At 55.4% G+C, this 19,316-nt stretch overlaps 2 protein-coding genes across 8 annotated transcripts; both read left to right on the top strand.

Annotated features, from left to right (window-relative positions):
- The first annotated feature begins 346 nt into the window (after positions 1-346).
- On the top strand, positions 347-3,018 carry ZBTB12 (zinc finger and BTB domain containing 12). Its single transcript, XM_028509106.2, has 2 exons — positions 347-614; positions 1,096-3,018. Exon 2 carries the CDS (start codon positions 1,117-1,119, stop codon positions 2,494-2,496), a length of 1,380 nt encoding a protein of 459 aa, XP_028364907.1. The 5' UTR covers positions 347-614; positions 1,096-1,116; the 3' UTR covers positions 2,497-3,018.
- Positions 3,019-4,602: 1,584 nt separating this feature from the next.
- EHMT2 (euchromatic histone lysine methyltransferase 2) lies at positions 4,603-19,268 on the top strand. 7 transcript variants are annotated; one of them, XM_028508785.2, is made up of 28 exons: positions 4,603-4,685; positions 5,332-5,398; positions 5,494-5,712; positions 5,809-6,062; positions 6,844-6,928; positions 7,016-7,056; positions 7,199-7,354; positions 11,019-11,138; positions 11,250-11,364; positions 11,525-11,626; positions 11,854-12,002; positions 12,092-12,235; positions 12,319-12,554; positions 12,632-12,814; positions 12,933-13,015; positions 13,321-13,427; positions 13,525-13,647; positions 13,733-13,834; positions 14,579-14,683; positions 14,788-14,942; positions 15,027-15,194; positions 15,608-15,752; positions 16,101-16,178; positions 16,537-16,652; positions 16,817-16,903; positions 17,994-18,072; positions 18,211-18,386; positions 18,775-19,268. In XM_028508785.2, the coding sequence occupies exons 1-28, from the start codon at positions 4,644-4,646 to the stop codon at positions 18,953-18,955; spliced, it is 3,618 nt and encodes a 1,205-aa protein (XP_028364586.1). In that variant the 5' UTR covers positions 4,603-4,643; the 3' UTR covers positions 18,956-19,268. The 7 variants fall into 7 exon arrangements, with proteins under 7 accessions (XP_028364586.1, XP_035879735.1, XP_028364589.1 ...); XM_036023842.1 differs by having other exon boundaries at positions 17,991-18,072; XM_028508788.2 differs by lacking the exon at positions 11,525-11,626.
- The last annotated feature ends 48 nt before the right edge of the window (positions 19,269-19,316 follow it).

Raw genomic sequence — 19,316 nt, 5'->3', positions numbered from 1 at the left:
CTCGGAACCACCCAGGGAGCAGGTGACTTCGGGGAGATCAGGCCGCGGGGTGCGCTACGGGTGGGAACGAGCACTGGAGGACACGGAGTCGGTGGCGCGGCGGGCCGCCCGGAGAGGGGAGCGAGCCGGAGTTGGGAAGCCTCGCAGAGGCTTGCAGAGGCACTTCGCACGCACGCGCAGACCGGCCGCTGAGCCCGGAGGCACAGAGGAGGGGGAGCTAGAATGAAGTGTGGGTGGAACGTATTTCCGCTCTGGCGGACAAATAATACCGGCCAAAGGGGAGGCCAGGCCATCTGGCCCTTTAACCGTGTGGGGGAGCTGGTGAAGAAAGGGGGGTCGGGAGGGGGGGACTCCTGCTCCTTTAATTCCCTCCCCTCTTCCTCCTCCCACAGTTCTTGCCGCGGCCGCCGCGCGCGGAGCCTAGAACACACCACACGAGCCGCCCCCGCCCCGCAGCCCTGACGCCCACGCGGAGACAGACCCGCGCGCGCGCGCGCCCCGGTCACCCCCGCGCCTGCGCGCTGCCCAGGCCCTGCCCGAGTGTGGGGGCGCCCGCGGCCCCGGGGGGGTGGGGGAAGTAGGGGGCAAAAAAACAGAACGCGGACCAGGGCCAGGTGAGAGGCGCGTGCACTTAGGGTCGTGGGGCTTGGGGGGGGCGTGCACCATGCGTGCAGGCGGCTGGGGAAGGACGTGAAAGGCGTGTGCAAACGTGCAAGGGGTGGGGGGGCGGAGGAAGGAGGCAGCGAGTAAAGGGGGCGGGGTGAGAAGATATGCAACCTGGGCACCCGGGAGGCTAGAGCCCCAGGCCTTTACTCCTCCTGCTTTCTCGGGCAAGCGGGCTCGTCCCATCACTGCGGGCGGTTGGGCTGGGGGTGCGGACACCAGAGCCCCGCCCCCGGGAACCACGCCTCCCTCCCCTTGGAGGGACTGTGCTTCCTCCTGCCCCCATCATGGTGCTGGGGAAACTGAGGACCAGACCTGAAGACTGGGAGATGTGATGCTGGGGGGCTGGGCAAGAATGGAGGAGAGGGGCCTGGAGCATTGGCTTAGGCGAGCCAGAGACCTTTGTCTCTGACCGGTTTCCTTCCCAACCAGGGTTGCCCACCCCCTGCCACAATGGCGTCTGGGGTGGAAGTCCTGCGCTTCCAGCTGCCTGGCCACGAGGCCGCTACACTGAGGAACATGAACCAGCTCCGAGCAGAGGAGCGGTTCTGCGACGTGACCATTGTGGCCGACAGCCTCAAGTTCCGCGGCCACAAGGTCATCCTGGCTGCCTGCTCCCCTTTCCTGCGGGACCAGTTCCTGCTGAACCCCAGCTCTGAGCTGCAGGTCTCACTGATGCACAGTGCACGCATAGTGGCCGACCTGCTCCTCTCCTGTTACACGGGTGCCCTGGAATTCGCCGTCAGAGACATCGTCAACTACCTGACCGCGGCCTCCTACCTGCAAATGGAGCACGTGGTGGAGAAATGCCGGAATGCCCTCAGCCAGTTCATCGAACCAAAAATAGGCCTCAAAGAGGATGGGGTCAGCGATACCAGCCTTGTGAGCAGTGTCAGTGCCACCAAATCCCTACTCCCTCCTGCCAGGACCCCAAAGCCAGCCCCCAAACCCCCACCCCCACCCCCTCTACCCCCTCCGCTCCTGCGGCCTGTGAAGCTGGAGTTCCCGTTGGATGAGGATCTGGAGCTAAAGGCCGAAGAGGAGGATGAAGACGAGGATGAGGATGTGTCTGATATCTGCATTGTCAAGGTGGAGTCTGCGCTGGAGGTGGCACACCGGCTCAAACCTCCCGGAGGTCTGGGAGGAGGCCTGGGCATCGGCAGCTCGGTGGGCAGCCACCTGGGGGAGCTGGCCCAGAGCAGCCTGCCCCCCAGCACCGTGGCCCCACCACAGGGTGTGGTGAAAGCTTGCTACAGCCTGTCCGAGGATGCGGAAGGGGAGGGCCTGCTGTTGATCCCTGGAGGCCGGGCCAGCGTGGGGGCCACCTCAGGCCTGGTGGAGGCAGCAGCAGTGGCCATGGCTGCCCGGGGGGCGGGGGGCAGCCTGGGAGCGGGGGGCAGCCGGGGTCCCCTGCCTGGGGGCTTCTCCAGTGGTAACTCTCTAAAGAACATCAAGTGCACCAAGTGCCCAGAGGTATTCCAGGGCGTGGAGAAGCTGGTCTTCCACATGCGGGCGCAGCACTTCATCTTCATGTGTCCGCGCTGCGGCAAGCAGTTCAACCACAGCAGCAACCTCAACCGCCACATGAACGTGCACCGAGGTGTCAAGTCTCACTCTTGTGGCATCTGTGGCAAGTGCTTCACACAGAAGTCCACGCTGCACGACCACCTCAACCTGCACTCAGGAGCGAGGCCCTATCGCTGCTCCTACTGCGATGTGCGCTTTGCTCACAAGCCTGCCATTAGGCGACACCTCAAAGAGCAGCATGGCAAGACCACTGCCGAGAACGTGCTGGAGGCCAGCGTGGCCGAGATCAACGTCCTCATCCGCTAGCACTGGCCCGGCAGGCCTGGGTCCTTGAGCTGGGTGAGAAAGGGGTTCCTTGGCCCAGGAGAATAGGGGGTTGGGGATCAGAGAGGGCAGATATGGTGGGGAACTTAAGCAGACACACACATCCTGAGGGGCCCAAGATTTCTCGGAGAGAAGATCCTGCCTCTTCAGAAGAAAAGGATGGAGAGGGAGAGGGTTCTTTGGGAAGGCCAAGGGAATATAGGGTCCCAGAGAGATAGTATTAAAGATACATGTATATGTGGAGAGAGGGAAAGGGTCCTACAAAATGAGGCAAAACAACTGGAAAATGTTTTATTCCTAGCTAAGCCTGCCCAGGGAGAGGTCTGACATTTCTTGAGGTAGTGTTGGGTGGGTGGGAATTGGGAGGGAATTTGGCAGGAATTTTTTACATGCTCCAGCTTAGAATAGATGCTTGGGAGAGGGACTGGTAGTGGGAAGGATTATTGAATCCCAGAAAGGAAGGGAGGGCAGGTCTTGCATGTGTGGGGAATGGGGCTGTGGGTACAAGGCTCACCAAAATTCTAGGGAGAACAAGGTGGCAGGTAAGAGATCATGGGGGTGAGCATACTGGATAGATAATGGGAAGTGGGATACAATAATAGCAAGAACAGGGAATGGGGGTGGGGGTAGGGCATTTAGATGAAAGGACACGAGAAGGGCTGTTTAGGGGGAGGGAGAGGAGAGTTATACAGTATTTTTTTTAAAAAAACATATTTTTTAGGATTTTTTCTGGAGTTTGGGGTTTTAGGGTTTTGTGGGGGTTTTGTTTTGGTTTTGGTTTTGTTTTGTTTTGCTTTTGTTTTCCACAAAATAAATTAAAAAAAAAAACTTTTTCTTTGTACTGTGATTCGAAACTTCATGTAAATGACCGACCGTTCCACCCTAGACAGCCTGTTACTGTGATCAATACCCAAACAGGTCACGATTCATGCAGGTCCCATGCCTGAAGGAGGCTCAGTGGGGAAGAGTAGTATGACAAGTGGGCTCCTCTGGCCAGGGACTCTCCCAGTTCTGAAGCCCTAACACCTGGCAGATACCTCGAGCTTAAGTGCTCCGTGACTGTTGTGGCAGTGATGACACATGACCTCCTGTATATGAGGAGTTTGTTACCCAGGCCATTGATGGCCTGTGTGATCATTGTGCCTACTGAAATTGTAAGCAGGAGCCTATGTTTGGGCACTTTTGGTCTGAAGAAAGGGTTTGTGGCCTTGGGGAAGCTAAAAACCACTAGGTTTGGATTAGAGTACAGGAAAGACTACAATTCCCACAAAACCCTATTGGAATAGTTCTTAACCAAAGACAACTACAGCTCCCAGAAGGCTTTGAATTGGCCTCAGGAGCCATATATTGCAACCATCTGCCTGTGTCAGATATTATTTGTGAGATCATAGATGTTTTCCCAACTTTGACCAGAACATAATACCTATCAAGGTTGTATATCTTGGCCTAATAGTCATACTTCCACTCTGCTGTGCTACAACCTACAGAGTGCCTCACTATGACTGCGAAGTATTTGGCAAAAAAGGTTACTAGAGTGCGACGAGACAATAATGACTTGGGCCACTGGGGGCTCACCTGAATGCCTAGTGCATGTGGTGGGGCAAGATGTCTGGCATAAAGAGGAGGGCCCCAGAGTTTTCAAAACGGGACATTAACCAGCATGCTCAAGCCAGCCAAAAGTAAAAGTGTCCTCTGCTAGTCCCCATCACCCCTTCTTGCTCGTTAGAGAAGCGAGGCCAAAATTGAGTCTGTGCCTTCTATCTGGAGCCTCAAACTAGAAGGCACCGAGAAGCGGGAGAAGCACACGTAAGCCAGATTTGGAAATACAGCCGCTCCCGGGAGTCTGACACAGCTTGTTACCTAAAACCTGGTGTAGGGGGGTGAAGAGGCCACACCTGGACCCGGTAGCGCCTCGCCTTCGGTTCCCCGCTGAAATAAAACCAGGAATGGCAGCAATTCTCCCCAGCAGCCTCCACCCTAGAGCAACCATTACCAACTCCAAGGCCCCTCTGGGAGGAAAATGGACAGAAAGCGCGCAGTGGCTCCTTTAAAGTTTCTCCTCGCCCTCCCTCCCCACCCACGTGACCCGGGGCGGCCGCGCGCCGGCTCTGCCCCCAGCGCAAGCGGCGATGGCGGCGGCGGCGGGAGCTGCAGCGGCGGCGGCCGCCGAGGTGCGGAAGGGGAGGGGGAGAGGCGGGTGCATGCCCGCGCGCGCGCCCGGGGGAAGCGCGCGCCCGTGCAATGCTCCGGGGGTGCAACGGGGCCGGGGGGCCCGGGCAGGACTTACAGCAATCCGGAGGGCTAGCACCGGGGGCGGATGAGGGGACCAGGGGGTGGGAGGTGGGGGGAGTGGGCACGGAGGCGCGCGTGCAGCCGCTGGCTGTCCCCGAGTGGGCGGCGGGCGCCGGAGCCCCAGGAGCACGCGCGAGGGGCACGAGGGGCCGTCCTCCGGGCTGGGGGGCAACGGGCGCTGGAGGGGTTGGTACCCGGGGTCCCCGCGGCCTGGGGGACAAAGGGGGAACGGTTCGTGCAACCGGGAGGAGGGGGCGGGGCCGGTGCTCGGAGGCCCCGCCCCCTCCCCCTCCTCTCTTCTCGGCCTCTGAGATGCGGGGTCTACCCAGAGGCAGGGGGCTGATGCGGGCCCGGGGGAGGGGTCGTGCGGCCCTTCCCGGCAGCCGAGGTCGCGGAAGGGGGGGTGCCCACAGAGGAAGAGGTAGGCCCCGGAGCCTACTTTCTCTTACCAGGGCCCAGGGGCCCTGGGTCCCCCAACTTCCTACCGGGCTGACCAGCCCTCATATCCCTTGTGTCGCCTCCCAGGGGGAGGTCCCCGCTGAGATGGGGGCTCTGGTGCTGGACAAGGAGCTCAGAGGAGCCACCGAGAGAGGTGAGTGAAACAGAAACCGGCCCAGCTAGACTTCACCTCCCCAAACACAGGACTCCCTGAGCCTATAGTCCTGAACTTTTTCTCTTCCCTTACAGTTCATGGCTCCTTTGGGGACAACCCACTTAGTGAGGAGACCCTACCTAAGGCCAGCCCCGACTCTCTGGAGCCTGCTGGCCCCTCATCCCCAGCAACTGTCACCGTCACTGTTGGTGATGAGGGGGCCAACACCCCTGTAGGAGCCACACCACCCATTGGGGATGAACCTGAAAATCTTGAGGGAGATGGGGACCTGCAAGGGGGGCGCATCCTGCTGGGTGAGAGGCTGTGGAGGCTGGGGATGAGGTGGGGCATCCTCTGATTCTGCCTTTCCTCTAATCTTGCCTCTGCCTGTCTGCCTGTCTGTTTTCCAGGTCATGCCACAAAGTCATTCCCCTCTTCACCCAGCAAAGGGGGTGCCTGTCCCAGCCGTGCCAAGATGTCAATGACAGGGGCTGGGAAATCACCACCATCTGTCCAGAGTTTGGCTATGAGGCTGCTGAGTATGCCAGGGGCCCAGGGAGCAGCAGCATCAGGCCCTGAAGCTACTCCATCTACTACCAGCCCTGAGGGACAGCCCAAGATCCACCGAGCCAGGAAAACCATGTCCAAACCTGGAAATGGACAGGTGAGGATTAAGGGAAGGGTTGAGGGGGTGGGAGAGCCAGGTAATCAACCCTCCATCTCTTGTGGTCTTTTTTATAATACATATTCAGGTCTTTTTCACTCCATTTACAACTTTACAATTTACCAAAGAGCTATTTTTGTGTCACATTCTGGACTGGGGCGTAATGTGTGAACAGATAGTTTCTTGTCTTCCTGGAGCTTACAGTCTTGGGGAGAGGGAAGTAGAAGAGACCAATGTTAAAGATTTATTTATGTAATTAATGTTTTAATTACTCTTAAGATAATGATTATGTAAAGAAACTTGAAACCACTCTTTTTACTTCGAAGTGACACCCCAGGGAATTTTTCCTCCCATAGAACCTGCCCCTGTTTCATTTTAAAGGTTGTATTCCTACTGGGAATGAGATGAGGGCAAGGGACACGACTGGGGCCCCAGAATCTCACAACCTTTATGACAGTGTTTTTAGGGCCCTTGGTAGTATTGTGTTGTGCATGTGGTTTGAGTAGCTTTGGTCAAGGTCTTAACCTGTTTTCTCATCTATAAAATGGGAAGAAAGGACCCACTGCACACTCGAAGTAGTGAGGGTTAGGTGTGGGATGTCCTTGACCCACTTTCTCTGGGGAGACAGCAGTTCTTGTTACAGCCACATCTGGCTACTTCAGCATGAGATGGCATTTTTGAAGTTGTGGCTCACCACCTCACCACCATCTGGCACTCCTGGCTAATTCAGGCCAGACCACAGCCAATTCCTTATCCTGAGTGTGCTCCCTCTGGTTCCCAGCCCCCAGTCCCTGAGAAGAGGCCCCCTGAAGTGCAGCATTTCCGAATGAGTGATGATGTGCACCCGCTTGGGAAGGTGACCTCAGGTCAGTCCCACCCCTCACCCACCTGCAGCCTGATATGGCCTGTCCTGAGGGTTTAGAGTACAAGCCTGGATCCTTCTCTCCTTCCAGATGTGGCCAAAAGGAGGAAACTGAACTCAGGAGGTGGCCTGGTGAGCAGGAAGGGGCGGAGAACAAGACCTCTCCACCTGGGGGCTACTTCAGGGAAGCCCCAAACTAGGGCTGCCTCCCCACTCAAAGGAAATGGGTTGGTGGGGAATGCCGGCAGTGTCTATTGTTGTCCTACTTTTCCAGTCGGAGGAGTTGGGCTCTGCCCGGAGTTCAGGAGAAATGACCCTGGAGAAGGCGAACCCTGGGTCCCTGGAGGAGTGGGAGACAGTGGTGGGGGATGACTTCAGCCTCTACTACGACTCCTACTCTGTGGACGAGCGTGTGGACTCTGACAGCAAGGTGAGGTGGCCTGCCGCCCCGTGTCCAGGGCTTACTCTCCCGTCTTGCCCCCCCCCCCGCCCCCCGCTTCACTCTCTCCTTTTTATCTTCTGAACACCCACTAATTCATTGCTCCATACTCTCTATAACCTAATGCTGTGTGTGCTGCACCCATTCCATCCCTATCCTTTCCACAGCAACCACCATCCATTTTATGGTTTATTTGTTGTTTGCCTGCTGGGTTATTCCTTTGCTCCTGGTTTGCTTTTGTTTGCTTGTTTGTTTGTTTTTTGTTTTGTTTTAAGATTTTATTTATTTTTTTACACAAAGGGGAAGGGAGGAAGAAAGAGAAGGAAACATCAATGTGTGGTTGCCTCAAGTGTGCCCCCTACTGGGGACCTGGCCGGCAACCCAGGTTTGTGCCCTGATTAGGAATTGAACTGGCAACTCTTTGGTTCACAGGCTAGCGCTCAATCCACTGAACCACACCAGCCAGGGCACTTGGTTCAGTTTTATCGTACACGTGTTTGCCTATGTACTATAATGCTTAGTCTTGCCTGTTTTGCTTTTTATTTAATGTGTTATCATGGAAACTTTCAAATAATCCTTGAACAAACACAGGTGTGAGCTGCATGGGTCCTCTTACACAGATTTTTAAAAAATAAATATTGTCGGTGTATTTTTTTATGATTTATTTTTTCTGTCTTTATTGTAAGAATACAGTATGTATTGCATATACAAAATATGTGTTAATTAACTGTTTACATTATTGGTAAGGCTTCCAGTCACCAGCAGGCTGCTAGTTAATTTGGGAGGAGTCAAAAGTTACACATGGAGTTTTGACTGCATGGGGGTCGGCACCCTGCCCCCGTGTTGTTTAACAACCAACCGTGTGCACAAAAGAATAGAATAGTGAGCCCCATGAGGCCATCACCCAGCTCTAGCAGTATACAGCTGATATTTTTTATTTTTTAATAATTATTTTATTGTTAATTACAGTTGAATGCATTTTCCCCCAACCACTACCCCCCACCCCAGTATTTTTGCTTTTTAAAATTTATATGTTTCTTTTTTACATTCAATGTTATCTTCTACTGGTGTCAGGTGTACAGCACAGTGGTCAGACAATCATGTGCTGTACAAAGTGCTGCCCCTGACAGTCCCAGTCCCCGCCCAGCCCCACACATACTCGTCACGGTGCTGACTGTGTCCCCTGTGCTGTGCCTCACGTCACACCCCCGGGGCTGTGCCCTCCCTGCCAGTGTGCGCTTCCCAGTCCCTCCCCTTTCCCCCAGCCTCCAGCCCCTCTCCCATCCGGCAACCTTTCAAAATCCTCTCTAACGTTTAGTTTGTTTCTGCTCCATTTATTTTGTTTTTTAGATTCCACATATAAATGAAATCATATGGCATTTGTCTTTGACTTATTTCACTCAGCACAATACCCTCTAGGTCCATTCATGTTGTCATAAATGGCAAGATTTTATTCTTTCTTTACATCTTTACAGTCTAGTAATATTCTATTATATATGTACCTAATTTTCTTTATCCGGTCGTCAACCGATGAACACTGAGGCTGCTTCTGTATCTTGGCTATTATAAATAACACTGTAGTGAACATAGGGGCGCATGTGTTTTTTTGAATTAGCATTTTGGATTGCTTTAGATAAATACCCAGGAGTGGAATTGCTGGATCATATGGTCGTTCTATTTTTAATTTTTCTCAGGAACCTCCATACTGTTTTCCATAGTGGCTGCAGCAATTTGCATTCCCACCAACAGTGCACAAGGGTTTCCTTTTCTTCACACTCTTGTCAACAGTTATTGATTTATTGATGGTAGCCATTCTGACAAGTGTGAGGTGAAACTTCACTGGTTTTAATTTGCTCACATCACTATAAACATTAGTGATGTTGAGCATCTTTCCCCATGTCTATTGGCCATCTCTATGTCCTCTTTGCAGAAGTGTTTATTTGGGTCCTTTGCCCATTTTTCAGTTGGATTGTTTGGTTTGGTTTTGGTTTAGGTTTTGGTTTTTGCTGTTCAGTTATATGAGTTTCTCACATATTTTGGATATTAATCCCTTATCAGATGTATCACTGGCAAATATGTTTTTCTGTTTTGTTGGTGGTTTCCTCTGCTATGCAGACACTTTTTAGCTCAATATAATCACATGTCTAGTTTTTCTTTTGTTGCCCTTGACTGAGAAGACATGTCCAAAAGCATACTGCTAAGAGCCATGTTAGAGAGTTTACTGTATGTTTTCTTCTAAGAATTTTATGGTTTCAAGTCTTAAATTGAAGTCTTTGATCCATTTTGAGTGTATTCTTATATATGGTGTAAGAAGCTGGTTCAGCTTCCCTAGCAGCTTTGATTGAAGAGGCTCTCCTACCCCATCATGTGTTCGCACCGACAGCGGGTCCTTACACTGTCCACTCCTCCCCCAGCAGACCCTGCTGGCTTGTGTTAGAGCCAGCCCTGGCCATGTTTTATCTAGAGATATTTCCATATGTATCTCTAAGCATAAGACTTCTTTCTGCCCTGACTGGTGTTGCTCAGTGAGTTGGGCCTCCTCCCACAAATCCAAAGGTCACCAGTTCAACTCCCGGTCAGGGCACCTGCCTGGATCGCTGGCTGGGTCCCTGATTGGGACATGCAAGAGGCAACTAATTCGTGTTTCTCTCCCTCTCCTTCTCCCTTCCTTCCCCTCTCTATAAAAATAAATAAATAAAATCTTTAAAAAGAAAAGACCTCTTTCTGTTCCTTAACATCACTGCATGACTATTTTCACACCTAAAAAATTTACCAGTGATTTCTCAATATCATTGTTTCACTACCATTTAAGTCTTCACATCTCAGTTGTTTCATAAATGGGCTTTTATTTGTCAAAATTCAAATGAGGCCCACACATTGACTTGACACTCGTCACCATGCTTTCTTGATATGTAGGTTCCCTGTCATCTAAAAAAAATTTTCTTGCCATTTATTTGTTGAAGAAACCAGGTCAGTCGTCTGACAGAATCCTCACACTTAGGGGTTGGCCGGCTGGGCGGGGACTGACACGTCACTCTCTGACAAGTATCCCTTGTAGTCATGTATCTGAAAGCTAGGTCAGCTTCAGGAGTGCACCCCACCGCTGCTGGTGTGAGTGCCTCCTGTCACATCACACCAGGAGGCGTAGGGCGTGTGGCCTTTTATTAGTTATGTTGAGATCAGTCAGAGGAGATTGAAGTGATGTCAGCCTGATCCTCGCTGTAAAGTTCCTCATTAGCTTTTCATCGAGTGTCTTTAGCAGCCATTGATAGTCTCACCTATTTCTGAACTTCATAGAAAGAGCGAGTATACATATACATACTGTACATTTCCTTTCTGGAACTTAACTGGGGTTTTGTTTGGTTTTGCTTTTTGCTTAATATTGTCTTACCAAGGTTCAAACATGTTGTTCCATCTAACCATTGTGCCTTCTTTTTGTTGCTGTATAATATTCTACATCTCTTCCTCCTGCTTTCCTGCAAGCACTCGCCTCCACTGGAGAGCCCTCCTCCAGTGGCTGTTTTCTTTACCCGTCTCACTGTGTGAGTCCTGGCGGTTGGACACGACATGCTCTGCCTCTCTCCCAAGTCCCCCCAGGAGAGATCTGTGGCCCGAGGGTCCCTGTTTCCTCTGCCCCACTTTGCCTCTGTCCCAGTCCGAGGTTGAAGCGCTTGCTGAGCAACTGAGTGAGGAAGAGGAAGAAGAGGAGGAGGAAGAGGAGGAAGAGGAGGAGGAAGAAGAGGAAGATGAGGAGTCAGGCAATCAGTCTGACAGGGTGAGAGCTGGGGGCTGACATACCCAGAAGAGTAGGGACTGTGGGGCCAGAGGTCTGAGTCCTGAGGAGTGAGGGCTGGGGCCAGGCTCTTCCACCCTCCCTCCTCCCCAGAGCGGTTCCAGTGGCCGGCGAAAAGCCAAAAAGAAATGGCGGAAGGACAGCCCATGGGTGAAGCCCTCCCGGAAACGGCGGAAGCGGGATCCTCCCCGGACCAAGGAGCCACGAGGTGAGGAGGTTCCTCTGCTTTGGGGTCCCCTCCTCCAGCCCCCCTCCCAGCCCCCAGAGAGCATGCACAAACACGTGCTCATGCATGTACATGCCCGCATGTGCCCACACATCCAGGTGCCCATGGGCTCGCACTCTCACTCTCTCTGTCTCTGTGTCAGGAGTGAATGGTGTGGGCTCCTCAGGCCCCAGTGAGTACATGGAGGTCCCTCTGGGGTCCCTGGAGCTGCCCAGCGAGGGGACCCTCTCCCCCAACCACGCTGGTAATTGCCAATTGCTGGGATAGGGAGCCACTAGGGGGCACCCTCAGGACCTGAGGGAAAGGGGGAGGAGGGAGACCCCACTGGAGCCAGGGTATATATATCCATGGCCAGGCTTTGGGGGTTCTGGAGCACGGAGAGAAAGGCAGGCAGGGTGGGGGTGAACAGCCCCACCAGGGGTCCCGGTGGGTGAGGGGCAGGGCCTCCCTCAGCTCCCTTGTTCCTCTAAGGGGTGTCCAACGACACATCTTCACTGGAGACAGAACGCGGATTTGAGGAGTTGCCCCTGTGCAGCTGCCGCATGGAGGCGCCCAAGATCGACCGTATCAGCGAGCGAGCAGGGCACAAGTGCATGGCCACAGAGAGTGTGGATGGAGAGGTGGGCCCGTGGACAGGGAGAAGCAGTACCCATTACGTGGCCCAGGCCCCCGCCTCACCTCTCTTCTCGCCCATCCTCTCTGCCCACAGCTATCGGGCTGCAATGCCGCAATCCTCAAGCGGGAGACCATGAGGCCATCAAGCCGTGTGGCCCTGATGGTGCTCTGTGAGGCCCACCGCGCCCGCATGGTCAAACACCACTGCTGCCCGGGCTGTGGCTACTTCTGTACGGCGGTGAGTGGCCACAGGGCACACCAGCAGTGAGCCCCGCCACAGAAGGGGCTTCCATCGCCTCACCATGTTGTTTCCCTGTCCAGGGCACCTTCCTGGAGTGCCACCCCGACTTCCGTGTGGCCCATCGCTTCCACAAGGCCTGTGTGTCCCAGCTGAATGGGATGGTCTTCTGTCCCCACTGTGGGGAGGATGCATCCGAGGCCCAGGAGGTGACCATCCCCTGGGGAGACGGAGTGACACCACCAGCTGGCACTGCGGCCCCTGCCCCCCCACCCCTGGCCCAGGACGCTCCTGGGAGAGCAGACACTTCTCAGCCCAGGTACTGGCCTCTCCCTTCCCCTCTGTCTGTTCCCTGCTCCTCCCCATCACCCGAGACATTAGCCCCTTCTCTTGCAGTGCCCGGATGCGAGGGCAGGGGGAGCTCCGGCGCCCACCCTGTGACCCTGTGGCTGACACCATTGACAGCTCAGGGCCCTCCCTGACCCTGCCCAGTGGAGGTTGCCTCTCAGCCGTGGGGCTGCCACCTGGACCAGGCCGGGAAGCCCTGGAGAAAGCACTAGTCATCCAGGAGTCGGAGAGGTGAGGGGGGCATTGCTCTCAGCACGGAAACTGGGGTGGGTTGGAAGGGTGGATCTGTGGTTGCCGAAGCTGATGCTGGAGTTTAAGAAGCCAACCCCGCCCTCCCTCACCATGGCAGGCGGAAGAAACTGCGCTTCCACCCACGGCAGTTGTACCTGTCAGTGAAGCAGGGGGAGCTGCAGAAGGTCATCCTGATGCTGTGTGAGTATCCATCCGCTTACTCATTCAGCGAAGCTTGACTGGGCCCGAGGATATGTCAGGCACTGGGCTGGGGCCAGGAGCGCAGTGAAGGACTTCATCCTCTCCCTGGAAGTTACCTGCCTTGCTCAGTGCACAGCAGCACTGAGGGGAAGGGCTGCTTTGAACTCAGGCACAGCTGATGATGTGCCTGGCTCCTTACTCCTGACACGTGCCCTGAGAAACATTCCTGGAGGAGGTGCCACCTGGCCCCTAGCTTGCTTACTCCTTGTCCCTTCCTCTCTCGGCGTGGCGGGCTCTCCCCACAGTGGACAACCTGGACCCCAACTTCCAGAGCGACCAGCAGAGCAAGCGCACGCCCTTGCATGCAGCCGCCCAGAAGGGCTCTGTGGAGATCTGCCACGTGCTGCTACAGGTCAGCATGGATTGGCCCTCTGCCTCATTGACCAGGCCCTCAGGCGCCCCCTGCCTGGCCCCTCCCTGGCACCAGCCCACATGCCCCCTCCTTGCAGGCGGGAGCCAACATCAACGCAGTGGACAAGCAGCAGCGGACGCCGCTGATGGAGGCTGTGGTGAACAACCACCTGGAGGTGGCCCGCTACATGGTGCAGCGTGGCGGCTGTGTCTATAGCAAGGTGTGCTAGGCCGGCCACGGGGCCCAGGGGCGGGACTGGCTTAGAGGTGCCAGCTGGAAGACTCATCTGCCTGTGTCTCCCTCAGGAGGAGGATGGCTCCACCTGCCTTCACCACGCAGCCAAAATTGGGAACCTGGAGATGGTCAGCCTGCTGCTCAGCACGGGACAGGTGGACGTCAACGCCCAGGTCAGAGGCCCAGCTGTCCTGCCACCCCTCCCACTCCCCGCTACCCAGCCCCTTGGTCCTTGGCTCAGCCTCAGGCTGTGGCACCTTCCACGTCGGCTGACCTCTGACCCCTCCCTGCATCCCATGTTGCTCCAGCTGTTCCCCTATTTCTCTCTCCTCATTCAGCTATCTCTTCACTATTTTCTCTTCCTTGTTTTTCTCTTTATCAGTTTTCAGAGTAATGAGTTGCTGCTTTAATCTCTGAAGTGTCCAATGAGATTATTTGTGAACTCTTTGTTTTTCGTGTGATAGATATGTTTTACCCTATTATCTTTCTTCTCAATCCATCCTTTGTGAGGAGGAGCCCTGGAAGTTGGCTCCTGTGGCTTTTGACATGACCCAGCATCCTTTGGGAGCATCTGGCCTTTCAGCATTTACACACCATCTGTGTACCTAGGGATAGCTGTTGCTATTGGGTCACTGCGTCTAGGAGTAGGCGGACCTAGGAAATAATGTACTTTTTAGAAAGAGAAAAAGGACTCTGCAGCCTTGAACAGTACACACTATAGTTTCACTTTATAGATAAGGAAACAGACGCTGAGACATTGAGTCTCTTGCTCAGGGTGCCACAACATTGAGTGGCGGAGTTGGGCCTCTAGCTGAGTCTGGCTGCCGGGTGTGTGCTCCTGACCACATGCTGCCTTGGTGAGCAGGGCTGGATGCTGGGCCTGCCCCCGACTCTCTTCACTCCCTTCCCACCCATAGGATAGTGGGGGATGGACGCCCATCATCTGGGCCGCAGAGCACAAGCACATCGAGGTGATCCGCATGCTGCTCACACGGGGTGCCGATGTCACCCTCACAGACAACGTGAGAGTTTGGTTGGGGTGGGGGAGGTGGGGCTGGCGCAGGCCCTGAGCATGGTGGAGGCTAGCTCATTGCCCAGGCCACTCCTTCTGCCACCACCTCTACAGGAGGAAAACATTTGTCTGCACTGGGCCTCCTTCACTGGCAGCGCTGCCATCGCCGAGGTCCTCCTGAATGCCCGCTGTGACCTCCACGCTGTCAACTACCACGGGGACACGCCCCTGCACATTGCAGCCCGGGAGAGCTACCATGACTGTGTGCTGTGAGCCTCTGTCCACCCCACACCCAAAGCCCCTCCGCCGCCCCTCACAGCCCCCGGCCTCTAAGGCTTCCTCTCCCCTCCCAGGTTGTTCCTGTCACGTGGAGCGAATCCTGAGCTGCGCAACAAGGAGGGGGACACCGCATGGGACCTGACTCCTGAGCGCTCTGATGTGTGGTTTGCACTGCAGCTCAACCGCAAGCTCCGGCTTGGCGTGGGGAATCGGGCCATCCGCACTGAGAAGATCATCTGCCGGTGAGTGCTGGGCCCTCAGTCCCCGAACTGCCTTCTGCCCTCCCCAGGCTCCCCTGAGTCCCAAGAACCCCTTCCGGTTCCCCCTACTAGGATTGCCATATATCACAAGTAAAAATAGAGGATATCCAGTTAAATTAGAATCTCAAATGAACAGTTACTACCTTTTTGGGGTAAAAGTGTCCCGTGCAGTATTTGAGATGTACGTGTACTAAAAATTATTTCTTGTTTATCTGAAATCTGATTTTTACTTGGTGCCCTGCATTTTTTCTGGCAACCTCCCTCCACATGCCCCAATGAACACCCAGAATCCTCCTCTTCCTCCCCCTTGCCCCAACCCAATCCCCACAGCCCAGGAACCTCTCCAGTCCTCTCTTTTTACCTAGAGGAGCCCTCAGCCCCATTTCCCTTACCAGGGACGTGGCTCGGGGCTATGAGAATGTGCCCATTCCCTGTGTCAACGGCGTGGACGGGGAGCCATGCCCCGAGGATTATAAATACATCTCAGAGAATTGCGAGACATCCACCATGAACATCGACCGTAACATCACCCATCTGCAGGTGAGGGGCCTGAGACCTCCTGAGGGAACAGCAGAGCCACCAAGTATAGTGGGGCGAGTCGTGGGCCAACAAGAGCACCTGCAAAGTCAGGGCTGAAAGGGAGCTCCAGGGGCGTGGTCTCCACCCAGAGAAGGGTCTTCTTACTAGGACACAGGACGGTATCAAGCAGGCTTGAGGTAGCCCTAGGGACAAACCTTCAGCAACATTTTGATTCCCTTCGCTGTGGGACCATCACGATCCTAAAACATGGACCTTAGCAAAAGGGCAGCAGCTGGGGGACAGGGAGCCCTGGGAGCTGATGGGCCAGGGCCAATTCCGGGGGTCAGGCTCACCCTGCCTCCCGCCCAGCACTGCACCTGTGTGGACGACTGCTCCAGCTCCAACTGCCTGTGCGGCCAGCTCAGCATTCGCTGCTGGTATGACAAGGTACGTGCCCTTGCCCTGTCCACAGGTGCTCGTTCACTCCTTCCGAGGCCTTGTGCTCACTCCCCGGGACCTTGTGTTTCACCTCCTACCCTGGGGGGGAGTGGCAGAGAGGGCAGGGCCAGACCTGGAATTCCTGCGACACTGCCAGGACAGAGGTGGGCCTGGCCCAGACACATGCAAGTCAAGGTGGGTGGTTGTGGGGCATTTGTCCTTTGTTAGAGTGTGTGTAGTGTCCCCCACCCCGGCCTCCCTGTCACCAGGTTGAGGTCAGGGGAGGATTCTTCTGTGGGGACTTGGGGATCTTGGGCACCTGAAGTGGGACTACACAGAAACCGCTGTCCTCCCCTCCCTCCCGAAGGATGGGCGGCTGCTCCAGGAATTTAACAAGATAGAGCCCCCGCTGATCTTCGAGTGTAACCAGGCCTGCTCCTGCTGGAGAAACTGCAAGAACCGGGTGGTGCAGAGTGGCATCAAGTGAGGCCGTGTCCCTGCAGCCTCCCCTCCCACCCCCCTGCCGCTGCCCGCTGCATGCACAGACAAGCACACACATGTGCGCGCACACAGACCCACATGCACTGAGACTTACAAGCACACGCTGTCTCCCATCCACCCAACATCGCCTTCTCTCCCACCCCTAGGGTGCGGCTGCAGCTCTACCGAACCGCCAAGATGGGCTGGGGTGTCCGCGCCCTGCAGACCATCCCCCAGGGAACCTTCATCTGCGAGTGAGTTGAGGAGAGATGAAGGGGTGGATCCATGGCCATTGCTACCTCTTCTGCCCTCTCTGCCCTTCTCCCTGATGGGTCCTACTCTTCTCACAGCCCCATCTCCAGCCAGCTTCTTCAGACCATCTTCCCCACAGCCAGGCACCCTTCCTACCCCACTCAGCCCAGACCACAGAGCTATCCATTGCCACTGCCCACATCCCCACCCCGCCCCCTCTTCCCAGCCTCACATAGCCTGCCCCTGCCCTTCTGAGCTGGAGAAACCACCAGTTTGGGAGATAAATCAGGGTTTGAACTCCACTCAGCTGCTGGTATCCTTGGCTTTTTTGAGCCTCATTTTCTGTCCACTTTCAGGGCCCTCTTTCCTCCCCATCAGTTCCTTTCTCTGCCTGGCATCTGTAATCGCTCTCTGCCCCCTGGCTCTTAGCTCATGGCCTTTAAATTTACCTAGGTCTCCTTTGAACTTAAAAAAACAAAAGAAACCTTTTAACTCCATTTGTTTATTTAGGGGCCATCCAAATGGTCCCTAATTACCCTTCCTCTTCACCAGCTCCTCTTCCTCTGCTCTCCAAGTGCGCGCATCCTCACCCCTGACTTCTTCCCCAGAGTTCCTCACAGCTTCTATGGCTCTGCCCCTTCCTGCTGGTCTGACCACTCATGTCCTTCAGCCTGCCATTGCTACCACCTGCGTGGTGACTCCAAGTCCACAAACCTCCGAGTGTCTAAGCCTGAGCAGAGTTTCCAACCCAAGGCCACGGGCTGAGCCCTGAACTCCGGAGGCCTGGCATCAGTCCCCTTACCTCCCCCGTGTCACCAGCTCATCCCTAGCCACCACACTTGCTGGCCCCGCCTATGGCAGCTATCCAGTGACGACCTCACATGCCAGTGTCCCCATGTTCCTCCTCCTGATCTCACCTTCAGAGGGGACCACCCAGCCAGGTCCCAGCAGTTTTGATCTGCGACATTCACAGACACTACTAGGCATCTGACCTAATGGAAGAGGAGCCAGTGGGGTTGTGAGGAGACACGGCCTGGAGCCGGCCCCCGTAACCCCAGCTCACCTTCAGCACCATCACTTCCTGCCCAGCAGGTATGTCGGGGAGCTGATCTCCGACGCCGAGGCCGATGTGAGAGAGGATGATTCTTATCTCTTCGACTTAGACAACAAGGTGGGCAGGAGGCCCCTCTGTCTCCTACTCCCGGGCAGCGGCAGAAACCTGGGGAGGGCAGGACAGGGTTGTCGGTGGGTGGGGAAGTTGGCGGGGCACGAGAGGTGGTAAATGTAAAGTGTGCCACCCTCCCCTCAGGATGGAGAAGTATACTGCATCGATGCCCGTTACTATGGCAACATCAGCCGATTCATCAACCACTTGTGTGACCCCAACATCATCCCCGTCCGGGTCTTCATGCTGCACCAAGACCTGCGGTTTCCACGCATTGCTTTCTTCAGTTCCCGAGACATCCGGACCGGGGAGGAGCTGGGGTGAGGTGGCTGGGCTCTGCCCGGGGTGTGGGAAACAGCACACCCGAGGCCAGCAGCTGGAGAGAGCTCCTGATTTGCCAGCTTGGATTAGAGCAGAGCTCAGAGTCAGTGTACAGAAGTGTCCCTGGAGGTTGTGTTATATAGGCCTGAGCCTCACAGAGGATTTTGATTCAATAGGTTTGGGAAAGGGCCCAAGACTCTGCATTCAGACAAGTTCCCAGCCAGTGCTGGTGCTGCAGACCCATAGAGCATGCAAGGATTTAGAGCCTGTTGGGAGAAGAAGGGTGTGGGTGCCAGAGTGCCCCCTGGGGAGCAGGATCCACAGGTTCTGGAGTGGGCTTGGGCAGTCAGGTCTGGGCCCCATAAGCCTCTTGTGCTCCTCTGACAGGTTTGACTATGGCGACCGCTTCTGGGACATCAAAAGCAAATATTTCACCTGCCAGTGTGGCTCTGAGAAGTGTAAGCACTCAGCTGAGGCCATCGCCCTAGAGCAGAGCCGCCTGGCCCGCCTGGACCCCCACCCAGAGCTGCTGCCCGAGCTCAGCTCCCTGCCATCTGTCAATCCCTGAGAGTGGACCATACTCTCCCTCCCCACCGCTGGGTGGCCACCAGCTTAGCAGCCGCCTCTGTCACTTGCTGCTCATGGCCACACCCAGGGGCACTGCCATCTTTCCCCATAGCCCTTCACACATTCCTGGCCAGAGACCCCAGCCAGGCCCTGGGGGTCTGACAGCCCCTCTTCCAGGGCTGGCTCCTCCCTGGGAGGGTGACTTGGGCTGGCCGCCCCTCTGCTTCCCAACCTCAGCTAAAGTTTGATGAACTGAAGTGGCCCTCTGCCAACTGGTTTCCTTTGTTCTCAATAAATACTGGGTTTGGTAACAAACTGTCTGGGTGATTGTGGGGGTGGGGCGTCCAGGGAGGATGCACACA

This window comes from Phyllostomus discolor, chromosome 4 (assembly GCF_004126475.2).
Source record: "Phyllostomus discolor isolate MPI-MPIP mPhyDis1 chromosome 4, mPhyDis1.pri.v3, whole genome shotgun sequence".
NCBI classification, from domain to species: domain Eukaryota; kingdom Metazoa; phylum Chordata; class Mammalia; order Chiroptera; family Phyllostomidae; genus Phyllostomus; species Phyllostomus discolor.
This window is presented reverse-complemented; position numbering and strand designations above follow the sequence as displayed.